Source organism: Lampris incognitus, chromosome 1 (assembly GCF_029633865.1).
Source record: "Lampris incognitus isolate fLamInc1 chromosome 1, fLamInc1.hap2, whole genome shotgun sequence".
NCBI lineage: Eukaryota > Metazoa > Chordata > Actinopteri > Lampriformes > Lampridae > Lampris > Lampris incognitus.
The window spans coordinates 84,744,529-84,765,180 of NC_079211.1; the positions used below are offsets into that span (position 1 = coordinate 84,744,529).

At 39.0% G+C, this 20,652-nt stretch overlaps 1 protein-coding gene across 1 annotated transcript in view; it reads right to left on the reverse strand.

Moving 5' to 3' along the window:
- Positions 1-20,652, reverse strand: part of LOC130122087 (nucleus accumbens-associated protein 2) — a 370,393-nt gene that overhangs the window by 172,879 nt on the left and 176,862 nt on the right. Inside the window, exon 7 of the mRNA XM_056291122.1 lies at positions 19,152-19,257. Coding sequence (XP_056147097.1) covers positions 19,152-19,257 — 106 coding nt within the window. The remainder of the gene's footprint in view (positions 1-19,151; positions 19,258-20,652) is intronic.

Genomic DNA, 20,652 nt, shown 5'->3' on the forward strand with positions numbered 1-20,652 from the left:
AGTAAGTGTTTTAACGTGACTACTGAATACCAGAACGTGACTAGTAAGTACTTTAACGTGACTAGTGAATACCACAACGTGACTAGTAAGTCTTTAACGTGACTACTGAATACCAAAACGTGACTAGTAAGTACTTTCACGTGGCTACTGAATACCACAACGGGACTATTAAGTCTTTTAACATGACTACTGAATACCACAACGTGACTAGTAAGTCTTTAACGTGACTACTGAATACCACAACGTGACTAGTGAGTCTTTTAACGTGACTACTGAATACCACAACGTGATTAGTAAGTACTTTAACGTGACTACTGAATACTAGAACGTGACTAGTAAGTCTTTTAACGTGACTACTGAATACCAAAACGTGACTAGTAAGTACTTTAACGTGACTACTGAATATCAGAACGTGATTAGTAAGTACTTTAACGTGACTACTGAATACCACAACGTGACTAGTAAGTCTTTTAACGTGACTACTGAATACCACAACGTGACTAGTAAGTCTTTTAACGTGATTACTGAGTACCACCACGTGACTAGTAAGTGTTTTAACGTGACTACTGAATACCACAATGTGACTACTAAGTCTTTAACGTGACTACTGAATACCGCAACGTGACTACTAAGTCTTTTAACGTGAGTACTGAATACCACAACGTGACTAGTAAGTCTTTTAACGTGACTACTGAATACCACAACGTGACTACTAAGTTTTTTAACATGACTACTGAATACCACGTGACTAGTAAGTCTTTTAACGTGACTACTGAATACCACAACGTGACTAGTAAGTACTTTAACGTGACTACTGAATACGAAAACCTGACTAGTAAGTACTTTAACGTGACTACTGAATACCACAACGTGACTACTAAGTCTTTTAACGTGACTACTGAATACCACACCGTGACTAGTAAGTCTTTTAACGTGACTACTGAATACCACAACGTGACTAGTAAGTACTTTAACGTGACTACTGAATACTAGAACGTGACTAGTAAGTCTTTTAACGTGACTACTGAATACCATAACGTGACTATTAAGTACTTTAACGTGACTACTGAATATCAGAACGTGATTAGTAAGTACTTTAACGTGACTACTGAATACCACAACGTGACTAGTAATTCTTTTAACGTGACTACTGAATACCACAACGTGACTAGTAACTACTTTAACTTGACTACTGAATACCACAACGTGACCAGTAAGTCTTTTAACGTGACTACTGAGTACCACAACGTGACTATTAAGTCTTTTAACGTGACTACTGAATACCACAACGTGATTAGTAAGTACTGTAACGTGACTACTGAATACCACAACGTGACTAGTAAGTACTTTAACGTGACTACGGAATACCACAACGTGACTAGTAAGTACTTTAACGTGACTACTGAATACCACAACGTGACTATTAAGTACTTTAACGTGACTACTGAATACCACAACGTGATTAGTAAGTACTTTAACGTGACTACTGAATACCACAACGTGACTAGTAAGTGTGTTAACGTGACTACTGAATACCACAATGTGACTAGTAAGTGTTTTAACGTGACTACTGAATACCAGAACGTGACTAGTAAGTACTTTAACGTGACTACTGAATACCACAACGTGACTATTAAGTCTTTTAATGTGACTACTGAATACCACAACGTGACTAGTAAGTCTTTAACGTGACTACTGAATACCACAACGTGACTAGTAAGTCTTTTAACGTGACTACTGAATACCAGAACGTGATTAGTAAGTACTTTACGTGACTACTGAATACCACAACGTGACTATTAAGTCTTCTAACGTGACTACTGAATACCACAACGTGACTAGTAAGTCTTTTAACGTGAGTATTGAATACCACAACGTGACTAGTAACTACTTTAAATTGAATACTGAATACCACAACGTGACTAGTAAGTACTTTAACGTGACTACTGAATACTAGAACGTGACTAGTAAGTCTTTTAACGTGACTACTGAATACCACAACGTGACTAGTAAGTACTTTAACGTGACTACTGAATACCAGAACGTGATTAGTAAGTACTTTAACGTGACTACTGAATACCACAACGTGAGTAGTAAGTCTTTTAACGTGACTACTGAATACCACAACGTGACTAGTAAGTACTTTAACGTCACTACTGAATACAATACGTGACTAGTAAGTTTTTTAACGTTACTACTGAGTACCACAACGTGAATAGTAAGTCTTTTAACGTGACTACTGAATACCACAATGTGACTAGTAAGTCTTTTAACGTGACTACTGAGTACCACAACGTGACTAGTAAGTCTTTTAACGTGACTACTGAATACCACAACGTGACTAGTAAGTCTTTTAACGTGACTACTGAATGCCACAACGTGACTAGTAAGTACTTTAACGTGACTACTGAATACCACAACGTGACTATTAAGTCTTTTAACGTGACTACTGAATACCACAATGTGACTAGTAAGTCTTTTAACGTGACTACTGAATACCACAACGTGACTAGTAAGTACTTTAACGTGACTACTGAATACCACAACGTGACTAGTAAGTCTTTAACGTGACTACTGAATACCACAACGTGACTAGTAAGTCTTTTAACGTGACTACTGAATACCAGAAAGTGATTAGTAAGTACTTTAACGTGACTACTGAATACCACAACGTGACTATTAAGTCTTCTAACGTGACTACTGAATACCACAACGTGACTAGTAAGTCTTTTAACGTGACTACTGAATACCACAACGTGACTAGTAAGTACTTTAACGTAACTACTGAATACCACAACGTGACTAGTAAGTCTTTTAACGTGACTACTGAGTACCACAACGTGACTAGTAAGTCTTTTAACGTGACTACTGAATACCACAACGTGATTAGAAAGTACTTTAACGTGACTACTGAATACCACAACGTGAATAGTAAGTCTTTTAACGTGACTACTGAATACCACAATGTGACTAGTAAGTATTTTAACGTGACTACTGAGTACCACAACGTGACTAGTAAGTCTTTTAACGTGACTACTGAATACCACAACGTGACTAGTAAGTCTTTTAACGTGACTACTGAATACCACAACGTGACTAGTAAGTACTTTAACATGACTACTGAATACTAGAACGTGACTAGTAAGTCTTTTAACGTGACTACTGAATACCACAATGTGACTAGAAGTCTTTTAACGTGACTACGGAATACCACAACGTGACTAGTAAGTACTGTAACGTGACTACGGAATACCACAACGTGACTAGTAAGTACTTTAACGTGACTACTGAATACCACAACGTGACTATTAAGTACTTTAACGTGACTACTGAATACCACAACGTGACTAGTAAGTCTTTTAACGTGACTACTGAATACCACAACGTGACTAGTAAGTCTTTTAACGTGACTACTGAATACCACAACGTGACTACTAATTCTTTTAACGTGACTACTGAATACCACAAGGTGACTAGTAAGTCTTTTAACGTGACTACTGAATACCACAACGTGACTAGTAAGTCTTTTAACGTGACTACTGAATACCAGAACGTGACTAGTAAGTCTTTTAACGTGACTACTGAATACCACAACGTGACTAGTAAGTCTTTAACGTGACTACTGAATACCACAACGTGACTAGTAAGTCTTTTAACGTGACTACTGAATACCAGAAAGTGATTAGTAAGTACTTTAACGTGACTACTGAATACCACAACGTGACTATTAAGTCTTCTAACGTGACTACTGAATACCACAACGTGACTAGTAAGTCTTTTAACGTGACTACTGAATACCACAACGTGACTAGTAACTACTTTAACTTGAATACTGAATACCACAACGTGACAAGTACGTCTTTTAACGTGACTACTGAATACCAAAACGTGACTAGTAAGTCTTTTAACGTGACTACTGAATACCACAACGTGACTAGTAAGTACTTTAACGTGACTACTGAATACCACAACGTGACTAGTAAGTACTTTAACGTGACTACTGAATACCACAACGTGACTAGTAAGTCTTTTAACGTGACTACTGAATACCACAATGTGACTAGTAAGTCTTTTAACGTGACTACTGAATACCACAACGTGACTAGTAAGTACTTTAACGTGACTACTGAATACCACAACGTGACTAGTAAGTACTTTAACGTGACTACTGAATACTAGAACGTGACTAGTAAGTGCTTTAACGTGACTACTGAATACCACAACGTGACTAGTAAGTCTTTTAACGTGACTACTGAATACCACAACGTGACTAGTAAGTCTTTTAACGTGACTACTGAAAACCACAACGTGACTAGTAAGTCTTTTAACGTGACTACTGAAAACCACAACGTGACTAGTAAGTACTTTAATGTGACTACTGAATACCAGAACGTGATTAGTAAGTACTTTAACGTGACTACTGAATACCACAACGTGACTAGTAACTACTTTAACTTGACTACTGAATACCACAACCTGACTAGTAAGTACTTTAACGTGACTACTGAATACCACATCGTGACTAGTAACTACTTTAACTTGACTACTGAATACCAAAACGTGACTAGTAAATACTTTAACGTGACTACTGAATACCAGAACATGACTAGTAAGTACTTTAACGTGACTCCTGAATACCAGAACGTGAGAAGAAATACTTTAATAAGACTATTGAATACCAGAACGTGACTAGTAAGTACTTTAATATTACTACTGAATACCAGAACGTGACTAGTAAATACTTTACAATGACTACTGAATACCACAACGTGACAAATAAATATCACAATACAAGTAGTGTATATATAAAATTACTAGACTCAGTGACGGCTGGCCAGTAGAGGGCGCTGAGGCGCCCCTTCAAAACATCAAGAGATGAAAATCTATTTACACATGTTAAATATAATCTAGTTGTATAATAATGCTGAAATAAAAGTCTTGTTCAGTCTGTCAGCAGCATTAAATATTGGTTCAAATGGTATTTGGGTGATTTCTGTCTGAATAGCTATACTTCCTGGGTGAATACATATACTTCCTGGGTGAATACATATACTTCCTGGGTCAATATATATACTTCATGGGTGAGGGGCGCCGGCCAAACCATACCTTATGTAAGCCCTCAAACTTGTGGTGAGCAGGTGACCTGAGGCTGCTGTCTGATTGGTTTCTTCAGATTTTCCAGGGGCAGCAGCTCTGTGCGCCCCAGACACCTACCACCACGCCTCGTCTCGACTTTCAATCATCCACCGCTAACCAACCCTGATAAAATCTATACAGGGGTGTCAAACTCCAGGCCTCGAGGGCCACAGTGTCTGCAGGTGTTTGTTTTAACCGTGCACTACACCACCTGATTTAACTAATTAGCTCACCTCCTGGATAAAGGAGGGAAAGGAACTAGTTAAATCAGGTGGTGTAGTGCATGGTTGCAACAAATACGTACAGACACTGCGGCCCTCGAGGCCTGGAGTTTGACACCCCTGGGCTACACTGTCCTTCTTAATAACTCTGTGACTTAGTGGACAGCAAGGCAGCTGGGAGGTGTACTGCGACAAGCTAAATTGCGCCCCCCCCCAAAAAAAAACATTTTTAGCACCAGCCGCCACTGGTAAATATCAATGTGACAAGTATATATCATGGTGAGCCTATTTTTTTGGTATCCATCAAAATAAATGAGCAAAAGTACCATAATATGAGCATGACACATCATAACGCAACTAGTTAACATCATGACATGAGGCTGATCAGCTGACAGCAGCAGGGGCCGCTGGGTAAGTCAGTGTCTCGCCACTCACATTTGTACATTTTAAAAAACAGGAGCCCCACCTGCTCTATTGATGCAAACTACAGTTATGTAGTAATCGGATTTCTCCTGATGTACTTTTACATCATTATCAGCATGTTAACCTGAAGGGTACATCTCACATGATGTACTTTTACATCATTATCAGCATGTTAACCTAAAGGGTGCATCTCACATGATGTATTTTTACATCATTATCAGTATGTTAACCTAAAGGGTGCAGCTCACATGATGTACTTTTACATCATTATCAGCATGTTAACCTGAAGGGTGTATCTCACATGATGTACTTTTACATCATTATCAGCATGTTAACCTAAAGGGTGCATCTCATATGATGTATTTTTACATCATTATCAGTATGTATGTTAACCTAAAGGGTGCAGCTCACATGATGTACTTTTACATCATTATCAGCATGTTAACCTGAAGGGTGTGGCTCACATGATGTACTTTACATCATTATCAGCATGTTAACCTGAAGGGTACATCTCACATGATGTACTTTTACATCCTTATCAGCATGTTAACCTAAAGGGTGTGGCTCACATGATGTACTTTTACATCATTATCCGCATGTTAACCTAAAGGGTGTGGCTCACACGATGTACTTTTACATCATTATCAGCATGTTAACCTAAAGCGTGCAGCTCATATGATGTATTTTTACATCATTATCAGTATGTTAACCTAAAGGGTGTGGCTCACATGATGTATTTTTACATCATTATCAGTATGTTAACCTAAAGGGTGTGGCTCACATGATGTACTTTTACATCATTATCATCATGTTAACCTAAAGGGTGTGGCTCACATGATGTACTTTTACATCATTATCAGCATGTTAACCTAAAGGGTGTGGCTCACATGATGTACTTTTACATCATTATCAGCATGTTAACCTAAAGGGTGTGGCTTCACATGATGTACTTTTATGTCGTTATCAGCATGTTAACCTAAAGGGTGTGGCTCACATGATGTACTTTTACATCATTATCAGCATGTTAACCTGACGGCTCACATGATGTACTTTCACATCATTATCAGCATGTTAACCTAAAGGGTGTGGCTCACATGATGTACTTTTACATCATTATCAGCATGTTAACCTGACGGCTCACACGATGTACTTTTACATCATTATCCGCATGTTAACCTAAAGGGTGCATCTCACATGATGTACTTTTACATCATTATCAGCATGTTAACCTAAAGGGTGTGGCTCACACGATGTACTTTTACATCATTATCAGCATGTTAACCTTAAGCGTGCAGCTCACATGATGTATTTTTACATCATTATCAGTATGTTAACCTAAAGGGTGTGGCTCACATGATGTACTTTTACATCATTATCAGCATGTTAACCTAAAGGGTGTGGCTTCACATGATGTACTTTTAAGTCGTTATCAGCATGTTAACCTAAAGGGTGTGGCTCACATGATGTACTTTTACATCATTATCAGCATGTTAACCTGACGGCTCACATGATGTACTTTCACATCATTATCAGCATGTTAACCTAAAGGGTGTGGCTCACATGATGTACTTTTACATCATTATCTGCATGTTAACCTGACGGCTCACACGATGTACTTTTACATCATCATCAGCATGTTAACCTAAAGGGTGCATCTCACATGATGTACCTTTACATCATTATCAGCATGTTAACCTAAAGGGTGTGGCTCACATGATGTACTTTTACATCATCATCAGCATGTTAACCTAAAGGGTGTGGCTCACATGATGTACTTTTACATCATTAACAGCATGTTAACCTAAAGGGTGTGGCTCACATGATGTACTTTTGCATCATTATCAGCATGTTAACCTGACGGCTCACACGATGTACTTTTACATCATTATCAGCATGTTAACCTAAAGGGTGCATCTCACATGATGTACTTTTACATCATTATCAACATGTTAACCTAAAGGGTGTGGCTCACATGATGTACTTTTACATCATTATCAGCATGTTAACCTAAAGGGTGTGGCTCACATGATGTACTTTTACATCATTATCAGCATGTTAACCTAAAGGTTGCAGCTCACATGATGTATTTTTACATCATTATCAGCATGTTAACCTAAAGGGTGTGGCTCACATGATGTACTTTTACATCATTATCAGCATGTTAACCTAAAGGGTGTGGCTTCACATGATGTACTTTTAAGTCGTTATCAGCATGTTAACCTAAAGGGTGTGGCTCACATGATGTACTTTTACATCATTATCAGCATGTTAACCTGACGGCTCACATGATGTACTTTCACATCATTATCAGCATGTTAACCTAAAGGGTGTGGCTCACATGATGTACTTTTACATCATTATCAGCATGTTAACCTGACGGCTCACACGATGTACTTTTACATCATTATCAGCATGTTAACCTAAAGGGTGCATCTCACATGATGTACCTTTACATCATTATCAGCATGTTAACCTAAAAGGTGTGGCTCACATGATGTACTTTTACATCATCATCAGCATGTTAACCTAAAGGGTGTGGCTCACATGATGTACTTTTACATCATTAACAGCATGTTAACCTAAAGGGTGTGGCTCACATGATGTACTTTTGCATCATTATCAGCATGTTAACCTGACGGCTCACACGATGTACTTTTACATCATTATCAGCATGTTAACCTAAAGGGTGTGGCTTCACATGATGTACTTTTATGTCGTTATCAGCATGTTAACCTAAAGGGTGTGGCTCACATGATGTACTTTTACATCATTATCAGCATGTTAACCTGACGGCTCACATGATGTACTTTCACATCATTATCAGCATGTTAACCTAAAGGGTGTGGCTCACATGATGTACTTTTACATCATTATCAGCATGTTAACCTGACGGCTCACACGATGTACTTTTACATCATTATCCGCATGTTAACCTAAAGGGTGCATCTCACATGATGTACTTTTACATCATTATCAGCATGTTAACCTAAAGGGTGTGGCTCACACGATGTACTTTTACATCATTATCAGCATGTTAACCTTAAGCGTGCAGCTCACATGATGTATTTTTACATCATTATCAGTATGTTAACCTAAAGGGTGTGGCTCACATGATGTACTTTTACATCATTATCAGCATGTTAACCTAAAGGGTGTGGCTTCACATGATGTACTTTTAAGTCGTTATCAGCATGTTAACCTAAAGGGTGTGGCTCACATGATGTACTTTTACATCATTATCAGCATGTTAACCTGACGGCTCACATGATGTACTTTCACATCATTATCAGCATGTTAACCTAAAGGGTGTGGCTCACATGATGTACTTTTACATCATTATCTGCATGTTAACCTGACGGCTCACACGATGTACTTTTACATCATTATCAGCATGTTAACCTAAAGGGTGCATCTCACATGATGTACCTTTACATCATTATCAGCATGTTAACCTAAAGGGTGTGGCTCACATGATGTACTTTTACATCATCATCAGCATGTTAACCTAAAGGGTGTGGCTCACATGATGTACTTTTACATCATTAACAGCATGTTAACCTAAAGGGTGTGGCTCACATGATGTACTTTTGCATCATTATCAGCATGTTAACCTGACGGCTCACACGATGTACTTTTACATCATTATCAGCATGTTAACCTAAAGGGTGCATCTCACATGATGTACTTTTACATCATTAACAGCATGTTAACCTAAAGGGTGTGGCTCACATGATGTACTTTTGCATCATTATCAGCATGTTAACCTGACGGCTCACACGATGTACTTTTACATCATTATCAGCATGTTAACCTAAAGGGTGTGGCTCACATGATGTACTTTTACATCATTATCAGCATGTTAACCTAAAGGGTGTGGCTCACATGATGTACTTTTACATCATTATCAGCATGTTAACCTAAAGGTTGCAGCTCACATGATGTATTTTTACATCATTATCAGCATGTTAACCTAAAGGGTGTGGCTCACATGATGTACTTTTACATCATTATCAGCATGTTAACCTAAAGGGTGTGGCTTCACATGATGTACTTTTAAGTCGTTATCAGCATGTTAACCTAAAGGGTGTGGCTCACATGATGTACTTTTACATCATTATCAGCATGTTAACCTGACGGCTCACATGATGTACTTTCACATCATTATCAGCATGTTAACCTAAAGGGTGTGGCTCACATGATGTACTTTTACATCATTATCAGCATGTTAACCTGACGGCTCACACGATGTACTTTTACATCATTATCAGCATGTTAACCTAAAGGGTGCATCTCACATGATGTACCTTTACATCATTATCAGCATGTTAACCTAAAGGGTGTGGCTCACATGATGTACTTTTACATCATCATCAGCATGTTAACCTAAAGGGTGTGGCTCACATGATGTACTTTTACATCATTAACAGCATGTTAACCTAAAGGGTGTGGCTCACATGATGTACTTTTGCATCATTATCAGCATGTTAACCTGACGGCTCACACGATGTACTTTTACATCATTATCAGCATGTTAACCTAAAGGGTGCATCTCACATGATGTACTTTTACATCATTATCAGCGTGTTAACCTAAAGGGTGTGGCTCACATGATGTACTTTTTCCATCATTATCAGCATGTTAACCTGACGGCTCACACGATGTACTTTTACATCATTATCAGCATGTTAACCTAAAGGGTGCATCTCACATGATGTACTTTTACATCATTATCAGCATGTTAACCTAAAGGGTGTGGCTCACATGATGTACTTTTACATCATTATCAGCATGTTAACCTAAAGGGTGTGGCTCACATGATGTACTTTTACATCATTATCAGCATGTTAACCTAAAGGGTGTGGCTTCACATGATGTACTTTTATGTCGTTATCAGCATGTTAACCTAAAGGGTGTGGCTCACATGATGTACTTTTACATCATTATCAGTATGTTAACCTGACGGCTCACATGATGTACTTTCACATCATTATCAGCATGTTAACCTAAAGGGTGTGGCTCACATGATGTACTTTTACATCATTATCAGCATGTTAACCTGACGGCTCACACGATGTACTTTTACATCATTATCCGCATGTTAACCTAAAGGGTGCATCTCACATGATGTACTTTTACATCATTATCAGCATGTTAACCTAAAGGGTGTGGCTCACACGATGTACTTTTACATCATTATCAGCATGTTAACCTTAAGCGTGCAGCTCACATGATGTATTTTTACATCATTATCAGTATGTTAACCTAAAGGGTGTGGCTCACATGATGTACTTTTACATCATTATCAACATGTTAACCTAAAGGGTGTGGCTCACATGATGTACTTTTACATCATTATCAGCATGTTAACCTAAAGGGTGTGGCTCACATGATGTACTTTTACATCATTATCAGCATGTTAACCTAAAGGTTGCAGCTCACATGATGTATTTTTACATCATTATCAGCATGTTAACCTAAAGGGTGTGGCTCACATGATGTACTTTTACATCATTATCAGCATGTTAACCTGACGGCTCACATGATGTACTTTCACATCATTATCAGCATGTTAACCTAAAGGGTGTGGCTCACATGATGTACTTTTACATCATTATCAGCATGTTAACCTGACGGCTCACACGATGTACTTTTACATCATTATCAGCATGTTAACCTAAAGGGTGCATCTCACATGATGTACCTTTACATCATTATCAGCATGTTAACCTAAAGGGTGTGGCTCACATGATGTACTTTTACATCATCATCAGCATGTTAACCTAAAGGGTGTGGCTCACATGATGTACTTTTACATCATTAACAGCATGTTAACCTAAAGGGTGTGGCTCACATGATGTACTTTTGCATCATTATCAGCATGTTAACCTGACGGCTCACACGATGTACTTTTACATCATTATCAGCATGTTAACCTAAAGGGTGCATCTCACATGATGTACTTTTACATCATTATCAGCGTGTTAACCTAAAGGGTGTGGCTCACATGATGTACTTTTTCCATCATTATCAGCATGTTAACCTGACGGCTCACACGATGTACTTTTACATCATTATCAGCATGTTAACCTAAAGGGTGCATCTCACATGATGTACTTTTACATCATTATCAGCATGTTAACCTAAAGGGTGTGGCTCACATGATGTACTTTTACATCATTATCAGCATGTTAACCTAAAGGGTGTGGCTCACATGATGTACTTTTACATCATTATCAGCATGTTAACCTAAAGGGTGTGGCTTCACATGATGTACTTTTATGTCGTTATCAGCATGTTAACCTAAAGGGTGTGGCTCACATGATGTACTTTTACATCATTATCAGTATGTTAACCTGACGGCTCACATGATGTACTTTCACATCATTATCAGCATGTTAACCTAAAGGGTGTGGCTCACATGATGTACTTTTACATCATTATCAGCATGTTAACCTGACGGCTCACACGATGTACTTTTACATCATTATCCGCATGTTAACCTAAAGGGTGCATCTCACATGATGTACTTTTACATCATTATCAGCATGTTAACCTAAAGGGTGTGGCTCACACGATGTACTTTTACATCATTATCAGCATGTTAACCTTAAGCGTGCAGCTCACATGATGTATTTTTACATCATTATCAGTATGTTAACCTAAAGGGTGTGGCTCACATGATGTACTTTTACATCATTATCAACATGTTAACCTAAAGGGTGTGGCTCACATGATGTACTTTTACATCATTATCAGCATGTTAACCTAAAGGGTGTGGCTCACATGATGTACTTTTACATCATTATCAGCATGTTAACCTAAAGGTTGCAGCTCACATGATGTATTTTTACATCATTATCAGCATGTTAACCTAAAGGGTGTGGCTCACATGATGTACTTTTACATCATTATCAGCATGTTAACCTAAAGGGTGTGGCTTCACATGATGTACTTTTAAGTCGTTATCAGCATGTTAACCTAAAGGGTGTGGCTCACATGATGTACTTTTACATCATTATCAGCATGTTAACCTGACGGCTCACATGATGTACTTTCACATCATTATCAGCATGTTAACCTAAAGGGTGTGGCTCACATGATGTACTTTTACATCATTATCAGCATGTTAACCTGACGGCTCACACGATGTACTTTTACATCATTATCAGCATGTTAACCTAAAGGGTGCATCTCACATGATGTACCTTTACATCATTATCATCATGTTAACCTAAAGGGTGTGGCTCACATGATGTACTTTTACATCATCATCAGCATGTTAACCTAAAGGGTGTGGCTCACATGATGTACTTTTACATCATTAACAGCATGTTAACCTAAAGGGTGTGGCTCACATGATGTACTTTTGCATCATTATCAGCATGTTAACCTGACGGCTCACACGATGTACTTTTACATCATTATCAGCATGTTAACCTAAAGGGTGCATCTCACATGATGTACTTTTACATCATTATCAGCGTGTTAACCTAAAGGGTGTGGCTCACATGATGTACTTTTTCCATCATTATCAGCATGTTAACCTGACGGCTCACACGATGTACTTTTACATCATTATCAGCATGTTAACCTAAAGGGTTCAGCTCACATGATGTATTTTTACATCATTATCAGCATGTTAACCTAAAGGGTGTGGCTCACATGATGTACTTTTACGTAATTATCAGCATGTTAACCTGAAGGGTGCAGCTCACATGATGTATTTTTACATCATTATCAGCATGTTAACCTAAAGGGTGTGGCTCACATGATGTACTTTTACGTCATTATCAGTATGTTAACCTGAACGGTCCGGCTCACATGATGTATTTTTTCGCCTGTAGAGGGCACCCTAAGGTAGACTTTACACTACACTCTGGCCTTTTACGTAATTTTCAGTATGTTAACCTGAAGGGTTCGGCTCACATGATGTACTTTTACATCATTATCAACATGTTAACCTGACGGCTCACATGATGTACTTTTACATCATGTTAACCTGAAGGGTTTGGCTCACAAGATGTACTTTTACATCATTATCAGCATGTTAACCTGACGGCTCACACGATGTACTTTTACATCATTATCAGCATGTTAACCTAAAGGGTTCAGCTCACATGATGTATTTTTACATCATTATCAGCATGTTAACCTGAAGGGTGTGGCTCACATGATGTACTTTTACATCATTAACAGCATGTTAACCTAAAGGGTGTGGCTCACATGATGTACTTTTGCATCATTATCAGCATGTTAACCTGACGGCTCACACGATGTACTTTTACATCATTATCAGCATGTTAACCTAAAGGGTGCATCTCACATGATGTACTTTTACATCATTATCAGCGTGTTAACCTAAAGGGTGTGGCTCACATGATGTACTTTTTCCATCATTATCAGCATGTTAACCTGACGGCTCACACGATGTACTTTTACATCATTATCAGCATGTTAACCTAAAGGGTGCATCTCACATGATGTACTTTTACATCATTATCAGCATGTTAACCTAAAGGGTGTGGCTCACATGATGTACTTTTACATCATTATCAGCATGTTAACCTAAAGGGTGTGGCTCACATGATGTACTTTTATGTCGTTATCAGCATGTTAACCTAAAGGGTGTGGCTCACATGATGTACTTTTACATCATTATCAGCATGTTAACCTGACGGCTCACATGATGTACTTTCACATCATTATCAGCATGTTAACCTAAAGGGTGTGGCTCACATGATGTACTTTTACATCATTATCAGCATGTTAACCTGACGGCTCACACGATGTACTTTTACATCATTATCCGCATGTTAACCTAAAGGGTGCATCTCACATGATGTACTTTTACATCATTATCAGCATGTTAACCTAAAGGGTGTGGCTCACACGATGTACTTTTACATCATTATCAGCATGTTAACCTTAAGCGTGCAGCTCACATGATGTATTTTTACATCATTATCAGTATGTTAACCTAAAGGGTGTGGCTCACATGATGTACTTTTACATCATTATCAACATGTTAACCTAAAGGGTGTGGCTCACATGATGTACTTTTACATCATTATCAGCATGTTAACCTAAAGGGTGTGGCTCACATGATGTACTTTTACATCATTATCAGCATGTTAACCTAAAGGTTATAGCTCACATGATGTATTTTTACATCATTATCAGCATGTTAACCTAAAGGGTGTGGCTCACATGATGTACTTTTACATCATTATCAGCATGTTAACCTAAAGGGTGTGGCTTCACATGATGTACTTTTAAGTCGTTATCAGCATGTTAACCTAAAGGGTGTGGCTCACATGATGTACTTTTACATCATTATCAGCATGTTAACCTGACGGCTCACATGATGTACTTTCACATCATTATCAGCATGTTAACCTAAAGGGTGTGGCTCACATGATGTACTTTTACATCATTATCAGCATGTTAACCTGACGGCTCACACGATGTACTTTTACATCATTATCAGCATGTTAACCTAAAGGGTGCATCTCACATGATGTACCTTTACATCATTATCAGCATGTTAACCTAAAGGGTGTGGCTCACATGATGTACTTTTACATCATCATCAGCATGTTAACCTAAAGGGTGTGGCTCACATGATGTACTTTTACATCATTAACAGCATGTTAACCTAAAGGGTGTGGCTCACATGATGTACTTTTGCATCATTATCAGCATGTTAACCTGACGGCTCACACGATGTACTTTTACATCATTATCAGCATGTTAACCTAAAGGGTGCATCTCACATGATGTACTTTTACATCATTATCAGCGTGTTAACCTAAAGGGTGTGGCTCACATGATGTACTTTTTCCATCATTATCAGCATGTTAACCTGACGGCTCACACGATGTACTTTTACATCATTATCAGCATGTTAACCTAAAGGGTTCAGCTCACATGATGTATTTTTACATCATTATCAGCATGTTAACCTAAAGGGTGTGGCTCACATGATGTACTTTTACGTAATTATCAGCATGTTAACCTGAAGGGTGCAGCTCACATGATGTATTTTTACATCATTATCAGCATGTTAACCTAAAGGGTGTGGCTCACATGATGTACTTTTACGTCATTATCAGTATGTTAACCTGAACGGTCCGGCTCACATGATGTATTTTTTCGCCTGTAGAGGGCACCCTAAGGTAGACTTTACACTACACTCTGGCCTTTTACGTAATTTTCAGTATGTTAACCTGAAGGGTTCGGCTCACATGATGTACTTTTACATCATTATCAACATGTTAACCTGACGGCTCACATGATGTACTTTTACATCATGTTAACCTGAAGGGTTCGGCTCACAAGATGTACTTTTACATCATTATCAGCATGTTAACCTGACGGCTCACACGATGTACTTTTACATCATTATCAGCATGTTAACCTAAAGGGTTCAGCTCACATGATGTATTTTTACATCATTATCAGCATGTTAACCTGAAGGGTGTGGCTCACATGATGTACTTTTACATCATTAACAGCATGTTAACCTAAAGGGTGTGGCTCACATGATGTACTTTTGCATCATTATCAGCATGTTAACCTGACGGCTCACACGATGTACTTTTACATCATTATCAGCATGTTAACCTAAAGGGTGCATCTCACATGATGTACTTTTACATCATTATCAGCGTGTTAACCTAAAGGGTGTGGCTCACATGATGTACTTTTTCCATCATTATCAGCATGTTAACCTGACGGCTCACACGATGTACTTTTACATCATTATCAGCATGTTAACCTAAAGGGTGCATCTCACATGATGTACTTTTACATCATTATCAGCATGTTAACCTAAAGGGTGTGGCTCACATGATGTACTTTTACATCATTATCAGCATGTTAACCTAAAGGGTGTGGCTCACATGATGTACTTTTATGTCGTTATCAGCATGTTAACCTAAAGGGTGTGGCTCACATGATGTACTTTTACATCATTATCAGCATGTTAACCTGACGGCTCACATGATGTACTTTCACATCATTATCAGCATGTTAACCTAAAGGGTGTGGCTCACATGATGTACTTTTACATCATTATCAGCATGTTAACCTGACGGCTCACACGATGTACTTTTACATCATTATCCGCATGTTAACCTAAAGGGTGCATCTCACATGATGTACTTTTACATCATTATCAGCATGTTAACCTAAAGGGTGTGGCTCACACGATGTACTTTTACATCATTATCAGCATGTTAACCTTAAGCGTGCAACTCACATGATGTATTTTTACATCATTATCAGTATGTTAACCTAAAGGGTGTGGCTCACATGATGTACTTTTACATCATTATCAACATGTTAACCTAAAGGGTGTGGCTCACATGATGTACTTTTACATCATTATCAGCATGTTAACCTAAAGGGTGTGGCTCACATGATGTACTTTTACATCATTATCAGCATGTTAACCTAAAGGTTGCAGCTCACATGATGTATTTTTACATCATTATCAGCATGTTAACCTAAAGGGTGTGGCTCACATGATGTACTTTTACATCATTATCAGCATGTTAACCTAAAGGGTGTGGCTTCACATGATGTACTTTTAAGTCGTTATCAGCATGTTAACCTAAAGGGTGTGGCTCACATGATGTACTTTTACATCATTATCAGCATGTTAACCTGACGGCTCACATGATGTACTTTCACATCATTATCAGCATGTTAACCTAAAGGGTGTGGCTCACATGATGTACTTTTACATCATTATCAGCATGTTAACCTGACGGCTCACACGATGTACTTTTACATCATTATCAGCATGTTAACCTAAAGGGTGCATCTCACATGATGTACCTTTACATCATTATCAGCATGTTAACCTAAAGGGTGTGGCTCACATGATGTACTTTTACATCATCATCAGCATGTTAACCTAAAGGGTGTGGCTCACATGATGTACTTTTACATCATTAACAGCATGTTAACCTAAAGGGTGTGGCTCACATGATGTACTTTTGCATAATTATCAGCATGTTAACCTGACGGCTCACACGATGTACTTTTACATCATTATCAGCATGTTAACCTAAAGGGTTCAGCTCACATGATGTATTTTTACATCATTATCAGCATGTTAACCTAAAGGGTGTGGCTCACATGATGTACTTTTACGTAATTATCAGCATGTTAACCTGAAGGGTGCAGCTCACATGATGTATTTTTACATCATTATCAGCATGTTAACCTAAAGGGTGTGGCTCACATGATGTACTTTTACGTCATTATCAGTATGTTAACCTGAATGGTCCGGCTCACATGATGTATTTTTTCGCCTGTAGAGGGCACCCTAAGGTAGACTTTACACTACACTCTGGCCTTTTACGTACTTTTACATCATGTTAACCTGAAGGGTTCGGCTCACAAGATGTACTTTTACATCATTATCAGCATGTTAACCTAAAGGGTGCATCTCACATGATGTACTTTTATATCATTATCAGCATGTTAACCTAAAGGGTGTATCTCACATGATGTACTTTTACATCACTATCAGCATGTTACCCTGACGGCTCACATGATGTACTTTTACATCATGTTAACCTGAAGGGTTCGGCTCACATGATGTACTTTTACATCATTATCAGCATGTTAACCTAAAGGGTGTATCTCACATGATGTACTTTTACATCATTATCAGCATGTTACCCTGACGGCTCACATGATGTACTTTTACATCATGTTAACCTGAAGGGTTCGGCTCACATGATGTACTTTTACATCATTATCAGCATGTTAACCTGACGGCTCACATGATGTACTTTTACATCATGTTAACCTGAAGGCTGCTCCACACATGATGTACTTTAACATCATTATCAGTATGTTAACCTGAAGGTTGCGGCTCACATGATGTACTTTTACATCACTATCAGTATGTTAACCTGAAGGGTTTGGCTCACATGATGTACTTTTACATCATTATCACATGATATAATTTAACATCATTATCATATGATATAATTTAACATCATTATCAGTATGTTAACCTGACGGCTCACATGATATAATTTAACATCATTATCACATGATATAATTTAACATCATTATCACATGATATAATTTAACATCATTATCAGCATGTTAACCGGACGGCTCACATGACGTACATTGGTGGTCAGAAAGATCATTTAGTGTTCAGTAATATTCAGTGTTGTGTCACAGTGTTCACAACATGGATGCTCTTATCTGTGGATGATGGACTGAAACATGGCGGCCATTCACCCAGCTGGAAGCTGCTATGAGCCTAGTGGCCAAGCTTATGAACTGCAGGCTGTGTGTTCAGAAGGGTGGACTCGTGTTCTGCAGTGTTCAGTGTGAACGTACCTATCAAAGAAGGTCGCCAGCAGTCTTCTGAGCAGCACTTTGTGTTTCACTCCGGCACACAGGTGACAGTTCATCAGCTGACCCCGTGTCATGTACACACCTGAGCCTAGGACACACACACACACACACACACACACACACACACACACACACACACACACACACACACACACACACACACACACACACACACACACACACACACAGTATTAAAAGGCATGGCACAAACATAAGATACCCAACATCCACTCGTCTGCAGGGACTTCCCTGAAAAGTGAGCCGACACAACTGAACAGTATTTTAGTTTGGTGTTTTATTTATGAAGACTCAGCTGACATCCAGAACACAATTTATCATAGGATATGTTCCAGTCTATTCTTTCTTTTGTTTTTTTTGTTGGCATTTTCCACCTTTATTAGATCGTGACAGTAGAAAGACAGGAAAGGCAGGGGAGAGGGGATGACATGCAGCAACGGGCCCAGGCCAGATTCCAACCCAGGCCACTGCGGTAAGGACTCGGCCTTATGTGGTACCACTCTACCAGGTTAGCCACCGGGGGGGGCTATTGTATTCTACTCTATTCTATTAATAATATTAATTACTTCGCTTGAACAGCAAGGACAGTAATTATTATTAACATTATTAGGATTGGAGGTGGGTTCCAACTCTTCTACCATGGTGTGAGTGAGAGGGGAAATGGGGTAGGGGTCCCGAAGTGAGAGCAAGCATCCAGATGTCTTGACGCAGGCTCAGTGATCCAGGTAAGAAAACCCCAGAGTTGAGTCAGTTCATCTGATCGAAAGTGGAAAACCAGGCAGCAAAAGAAGTTCGACCTACTTGCTGCACGCCAGAGACACCGGCAGACAGAGAGCCGGCGACCTCCCTCAACGGCAGACAGCGAGACGGACGCCAGACCCACGCCGGCGATGTGGACAAGTGGGTGAAGAATCTGTCCGACAGACAAGTCAGCCAGGCGGAGAAAGACAGCCTTGCTAAGGGGCTGCATTTTGCTGTCACGCCGAGGCAAGTCCCGCTAGTGGAACTGATCACAGCCACGGAATCAGCGATCCGTAACAACAACACGGTGGACCCGGAAGCGGAGCAGCTGCGGACCAAAGTTTCAGACTGCCTCAGCAATGAGAAGGTGCTACCATCCAACATCAGTAGAGATGAGAGGAATGCTGTCACGACTCTCAGTAAGGACAATGACATCATCATCCTTCCAGCAACAAAGGCAGACGCACTGTTGTATCAAACCAGACAGACTATCATGAGAAAGTTATGACGTTACTTAGTGACACGAATACTTATGAGCCCCTGGAACCAGATCCAGCCAGTGGTCACAAGAAAAAGGTGACAGATTGTCTGAAGCTGTTAGAACAGGACAGTGCTGTTGACAGAATGTTGTACCACAGATTATACCCAGGGGGCGCTACACCTAGTCTGTATGGTTTACTTAAGATACATAAACAGGATGTGCCATTATGGCCCATTGTTTGTA